This window comes from Myxocyprinus asiaticus, chromosome 32 (assembly GCF_019703515.2).
Source record: "Myxocyprinus asiaticus isolate MX2 ecotype Aquarium Trade chromosome 32, UBuf_Myxa_2, whole genome shotgun sequence".
In the NCBI taxonomy this organism is placed as follows: Eukaryota; Metazoa; Chordata; class Actinopteri; order Cypriniformes; family Catostomidae; genus Myxocyprinus; species Myxocyprinus asiaticus.
The window spans coordinates 33,702,421-33,709,482 of NC_059375.1; the positions used below are offsets into that span (position 1 = coordinate 33,702,421).

Below are 7,062 nucleotides of genomic sequence, written 5' to 3' on the forward strand. Positions count from 1 at the left end.
CTAAATGCATAAGTATATTTTTGTTTTATTCACATTTACCACATTTAAATAAAGTTAAAATAATAGCCAGAGGCGAGAAATAAATTAACAATAAAAAGATAATAATACAGTATAATAATACAAAATAAATAAAATAAAAAAAAACTGTTTTTTTTTTTTGTTATTTGTTATTTTTTTTTATTTTTATTTTTTTATTTTTTTCCCAGGCAAATTGTATAAATACAATTCAATAAAAAAAGCATTTTTATGTAAATAAAAATAAAACAGTTCTCATACAGGTTTGGAACAATATGAAGGTTAGTAAATGATAATAGGATTTTTATTTTGAGTTGAATTATCTCTGTAATAATGATTTTTATTGTTTTGTTATCATTTCATTATATACATTGTTATACATTCATTAAACATTTTCAGTTTTGACCTTTAAGTTATATTATATATATTTTTTAAATTGACAACAGTCCCACAGAGCATGTAGACAATATATAAGTTAAAACAATAGCCAGAGAAATAAAATAATAATAAAATGGTAATATAATAATAATTATTATTATTATTTATTTTTATTTTTTTATTATAATTTTTTTGTGCAAGCAATCTGATGTTATGTTAGGTGACTGTACCTCTACAAAACGTGACATACTATATGGTGTTCAACCTGGGTCAATTCTTGGGTTACTTTTATTTTCATTGTATAAGTTGTCTTTGGGTAACTAACATTCATAGTAATTATTCATACATGAGATTAACTACCATTTTTATGCTGAAGATGCAAAACTATATATCTCAGTGGAGCCCAGTGACACAGACACATTTAAGAAACTGAATGTCTGTCTAGCATCCTACTATGGATGAACACAAACTTTCTGAAACTGAATGAGGATAAAACGATTCTTATTGTTGGCACAAAATATGAGAGGGAGTGAATTGAATCTGCACTAGGTACTACAGTCAAAGACAGAACCTTGGTGTCATTCTAGATAGTGAACTGAGTTTTAAGTCTCACATGAATTATGTTACAAAGACCTGCTTTTATCATCTCAAAAATATTGCATAAATTTGATCCTCTTTTACTTGATGATGTTAAGAAACTGATTCCTGCTTTTATTTTCTCTCGCCTCGACTATTGTAATGCATGTGTTATACTGGCTAATGATATAGATAAACTACCACCGGAACAAAATGCTGCAGCAAGAGTGCTTACATGATCCAGGAGAAGAGATGACATTACACCTGTTTAACACTTTGTTTTAGGATTGATTTTAAGGTTCTTTTACTGGTTTTTAAAGCACTAAATGACTTAGCACCTTCATACATTTCTGACTGTTTATCAAAATATGTTCCAATTTGTAGTCATTATTAATTATTAATATTTTCCCCTAATTTTATTTTAATTCATTTTATTCTTTTAGTTTTTGTCTCTTGTCTTGATTTGTTTAACTTTGATATGTTTTCTTTTTCTAATGTTTTTATATTCTGACATGTGAAGCACTTTAAAGGAATAGGTCATCCTAAAATGAAAATTCTCTCATAATTTACTCACCCTCATACCATCCCAGATGTGTATAATTTTCTTTCTTCTGCAGAACACAAACACAATTTTTTAGAAGAATATCTCAGCTCTGCAGATCCATACAATGAAAGTGAATGGTGATCAGGCCTCTGAAGCTCCAAAAAGAAGATAAAGTCAGCATAAAAGTAATCCATACGACTCCAGTGGTTTAATCAATGTCTTCTGAAGTGATCCACTTGGTTTTGGGTGAGAACAGACCACAGTATAACTCCCTTTTCACTGTACATCTTGCCATTGCAGACAATAGGCACGATCACGATTTCAAGCTTGATTACACTTCCTGGTGCTTGATGCATGCGCAGACCGCTAGATGGTGCTATAGGATGTGTAATCGAGTTTGAAATCATGATCGCCAAGGAGGCTGTTTTCAAGATGTACAGTGAAAAAGGAGTTACATTTTGGTCTGTTCTCACTCAATACCAACTGGATCATTCAGAAGACATCGATTAAACCACTGGAGTTATATGGATTATGTTTATTCTGACTTTATCTGCTTTATGGAGCTTCAAAGGCCTGATCACCATTCACTTGCATTGTATGGACCTACAGAGCTGAGATATTCTTCTAAAAAAATCTTCAAAAATCAAAATGTGGTTTCTTTTTAGATAATTTAGTCTGCGAATGTGGAACGTTCCATAAATAATAATAAATATTTATGTATATACTATATATATATATATATATATATATATATATATATATATATATATATATATAGGTTATCGGTGTGGAACAGTCATTAGTTTATTATGAACGCGACCTGTCAGATTCAATGCACCAATAGAAAACTGCGTAACTAAAGGAACGGGTGCTTTGTCCAATCATCGATGAGTTCACATAAACCATTCGTCACATAATCACGTGCGTCCACAACGCCGGCACGCCTGTCTTCCGAGGCAACATGGATGCAGCAGGAGTTGACGCTGTCTTCGTGAGTGACGATAGAGAAGCGAATACCGCAGTTAAAATACCAGAAAGGGTGTTACGGAGGGATCAGGCGAGACTGGAAGAGGTAGAGCGCCGGAGAAACGTAAAGGAGAGCCAGACCGTGACGGAGGAAAATAGCGACATCTTCATGTCCACCTTTAATGCTGAGAAAGCAGCATTGGATGAGATGGTCTCCAGCTGTGACCATGGTGACCGTGACAAAGCTTTAAAAACACTGGAGGAGGCCACTGTCAAAATTCAACAGCTCCAGAAATTCCTGAATGACAGCATTATGTTTCTGACACAGTATAAATTAAGGCAAGCTCAAGCATCCATGCAGGAACTCCAGAGCTCTCTGGCTGAGAGAAGAGAGGCGTTTTTGCCTAAAAAGAAATTTGCCTTTAGATCCAAGAACACTAGCAAACAGCCTGCAATGAATCGAGAACCAACAAAAAAGTCTGTGTCTGATGTGGGTGGTACTGTAGTGGTTGATGCTTCTATTCCTGTTGATCAGTGTGGATTCTCTAATGTTGACAATCAAGTCTTGATCAAGCAAGCTGAGGAGATCCAGCAACAGGATGTGCTGTTATCTCACCTGACGAACTGTAAAGTGAGACTCTATGGGTGTCCGAGCACCTTGCATATCAAGAATGTCCGTAACTGTGAGATCCTCTGCGGGCCAGTGTCCAGCTCTGTTTTTGTTGACCAGTGCTCTGACAGCATTTTAGTTTTCCCCTGTCAGCAGCTGCGCACCCATAACACCACTGCCACTCAGATATACCTCCATGTGACCAGCCGAGCAATTGTGGAGGACTGTCATGGGGTCAGGTTTGCCCCATTCACATGGACCTATCCTGGGATTCATGATCATTTCAAAGTATCTGGACTTGATCCGGACAGGAACAACTGGACGCTGGTGGATGATTTCAATTGGCTTGCTGCTGGCACACCCTCACCCAATTGGACCGTCATTCCTGAGACTGAGAGAATGTCTAATTGGGATTCTGTAGGACCAGCCTCCCAAGAGTCATGATCCTGATGCAAAATAAAGTGCTGTTCTGTCTGGAAACAAATAATACTAAAAACAAAGTTACATTAATATAGTGATGCCATAAACATTAAATGTTCAAGAATTTCTCATTTTCAGAGTCCCTAAACTAATTGAATGCTTTTTAAGAAGATAAAGAAACATATTGAAATGATCTTATATCAAGCTTGTATTTAATTGTGGTTCACTCACCAAGTATATGGATATATTACAAAAAAAAAAAATTCATTGTTAAATGCTCAAATTCTGAATGTTATTCACGGGTTACAGGAAGAGATGATTTCAAATTAATCTGAATAAAGTTTTGTTTGGTAAATTTGAGTGATTTTATCCCAAAATGTATTTCCCTTTAAGGTGCAGTAGCAGGTCAGGGTTAGAAAAAAAATTTATTCTTAATTTTCTTTTATAGGCCCATTAATACATATTGTGATGTAAAATATGAGTTGATGTTGATTGACTGATTTGGGGAAACAGATAATATCTGTATCAATACAATAATTGTTTCAAAGAAATATTCTGGGTTCGATACAAGTTAGGCTCAATTGACAGCATTTGTAGTATAATATTGATTACCACAAAAATTATTTTCACTTCCCCCTTTTCTTTAGAAAAAAAAAAAAAAAAAGAGCAAAAATCTGGGTTCCAGTGAGGCACTTACAATGGAAGTGAATGGGGCCAATCCGTAAACATTAAAACAGTCACTGTTTCAAAAGTATAGCCACAAGACGTACAATATGCAAGTTAACATGATTTTAGTGGGATAAAATTGCTTGCTAACCTTTTCTGTGTAATGTTATAGCCAATTTTACAACTTGCCATGATGATGTAATGTCAACAAACCCTAAAACAACTGTACAAATAACAATTTAAACAACTTTGCATCTCAAATAAAACATGAGTTTTAACAAAATAATGTAAATAAAGTAAATAAAATTATAAGCTTCATATTTCTGCCTTTAAACCATCCAAAATTGGCCCCATTCACTTCCATTGTAAGTGCCTCACTGTAACCTTGATTTTTGCTTTTTTTAAAGAAAAGTACGGATGAGTCAAAAATAATTTTTTTGTGGTTATCAACACTGTGCCACAAATGCTGTTGATTTGAGATTAATTTGTATTGAACCCCAGAATATTCCTTTAATGTATGTTTTTTTATGTTTTTTTTTTTTTTTATTAACAATTTGTATTGATTCCATGCAGCAAATAAAATAGACACAACAGAAAATGCAGAATCAAACCACATGAAATCACAACCCTTCCCCCCGAACATTAACCCCCACTCCACCCGACACAAACAAGCACCCCAGTGGTCAAAAGCCAACTGACAAAGATAAAAATAGACAATAAAACAGCAGAAAATATTTAGAAACATAAAAAAAAAAATAATAAATAAAACCATAAAAAGCACACTTTCAAAAACAATTTTATATGTACTTATCCCCTATATTAATGACCGCCCCATCACCTAAAATACAGAGTCTGGGGCTAAAAGAAATTTGAGTGTCCAATACGTCACACATAATCTCTGAACCCTCAACCAAAATTCTTGTGTCTTATCACACCACCAAAAAAATGGGTCGGTCCCCATCTTCTGATTGGCATCGTCAGCAGGTGGGTGTGTCTTTAAGACCAAGCCTATACAATCTAGAGGGTAGAATCGATTTAAAATCTTAAATTGCATAAGGTGCACCCTCGCATCTCTAGATGTAGACTTGATGTTTTTTAGAATCCTTGCCCACACTCCCTCCTCCAATACCAAGTTTAAATCTTTCTCCCATAATCCCTTGAGAAGTTGAAGCTCCATCCCCCAGTCTCTGAATTAGCAGGGAGTAATACACTTTTGCCTCATGACCTTTTTCAAAAGCAGTAATCACCACTCCCAGAGTATCTGCCGCTTTTGGCCGGTGTATGCTACTCCCAAAAATAGTACAAAGCAGGTGGCACGGCTGTAAATGCCTAAAGAATTGAGACATGGGAATCCCAAAATGTTGAACCATATTTTCAAATGATCTCAAAACTCCACTCTCATATAGGTCACCGAGCGTATTAACCTCCCTCACAATCCACTCTGTCCAGTAGAAAGGGGACTTATTAATACATAATTCTGGGTTCAGCCATATGCTCGAAGCAACATTCAAATAAATGTCAGAATTAAACACTCTGGACACTTTTGTCCATACCGCATGCAAGTGCGGGATAATGGAGTGTAACTTAAATTCTCCGGTTAGTTTGATAGAAAGGCATTGCGATATTGAAATAGGGGCAAGAACTCAAATCAAATCAAATCAAAATCACATTTATTGTCACACAGCCATATACACAAGTGCAATGGTGTGTGAAATTCTTGGGTGCAGTTCCGATCAACATAGCAGTCGTGATAGTGATGAGACAAATACCAATTTACAATAACATCAAATTAACACAACACAATTTAAAGTCTAATATACACATAATTACACACAACACAATATACAAATAATAACATACACTGTACAGTATACAATACGCACAATATAGATACACATTATTCAATAAAAATAAAAAAGTATATATAGTAGTATATATAGAATGTACAGTAGGTTGTATTGTACTGTAATGACATTCAGGCTGTCGGTTGATAGTAAGTTGTTAAGAAAGAATATATATAATAATAATATAATTTATGACAGTCCGGTGTGAGATATAAGAGTAATAAAGTGCAGTGCTGATGTATTTTGATCGTGGGAGATCAAGAGTTCTAAAGTCTGATTGCTTGGGGGAAGAGGCTATCATGGAGTCGGCTGGTGTGGGTCCTGAGGCTGCGATACCGCCTGCCTGATGGTAGCAGTGAGAATGGCTCGGGTGGCTGGAGTCTCTGATGATCCTCCGAGCTTTTTTCACACACCGCCTTGTATATATGTCCTGGAGGGAGGGAAGCTCACCTCCGATGATGTGTCTGGCAGTTCGCACCACCCTTTGCAGGGCTTTGCGGTTGTGGGCTGTGCTATTGCCGTACCAGGCGGAGATGCAGCCAGTCAGGATGCTCTCTACAGTGCAGGTGTAGAACCGTGTGAGGATGTGGCGGTTCATTCCAAACTTCCTCAGCTGTCTCAGGAAGAAGAGGCACTGATGAGCCTTCTTCACAACGACTTCAGTGTGGATGGACCATGTGAGTTCCTCAGTGATGTGGACACCAAAAAGTGCGTGGAGGACATTGTTCCGACCAGAACAACACAGATCTATCCGAACCAGAAGCCATGGATAAATAGCGATGTTCGCACGGCACTTAATGTGCGGACCTCTGCCTTCAATTCCGGAACTTCCTGTTCAATACAAAACCAGGGATGTCTGAGACTGAATGCATAATAATAAAACAAAATCTTGGGTAGGCCTAGCCCACCTTTGTCAATCGGCCTATGCAATTTACTGAAATGTAATCTGGGACGTTTACCATTCCAAATGAAAGACTTCGCTATGCTATCAAATTGCTTGAAATAAGAGAGGGGGACATCTATAGGGAGAGATTGTAGCAGGT

The 7,062-nt window shown here is 36.4% G+C and overlaps 1 protein-coding gene across 1 annotated transcript; it reads left to right on the plus strand.

The window, feature by feature from the left end:
• The first annotated feature begins 2,369 nt into the window (after window positions 1-2,369).
• Window positions 2,370-4,787, plus strand: tbcc (tubulin folding cofactor C). The gene has a single exon (XM_051667214.1). The coding sequence runs from the start codon at window positions 2,475-2,477 to the stop codon at window positions 3,531-3,533; it is 1,059 nt and encodes a 352-aa protein (XP_051523174.1). The 5' UTR covers window positions 2,370-2,474; the 3' UTR covers window positions 3,534-4,787.
• The last annotated feature ends 2,275 nt before the right edge of the window (window positions 4,788-7,062 follow it).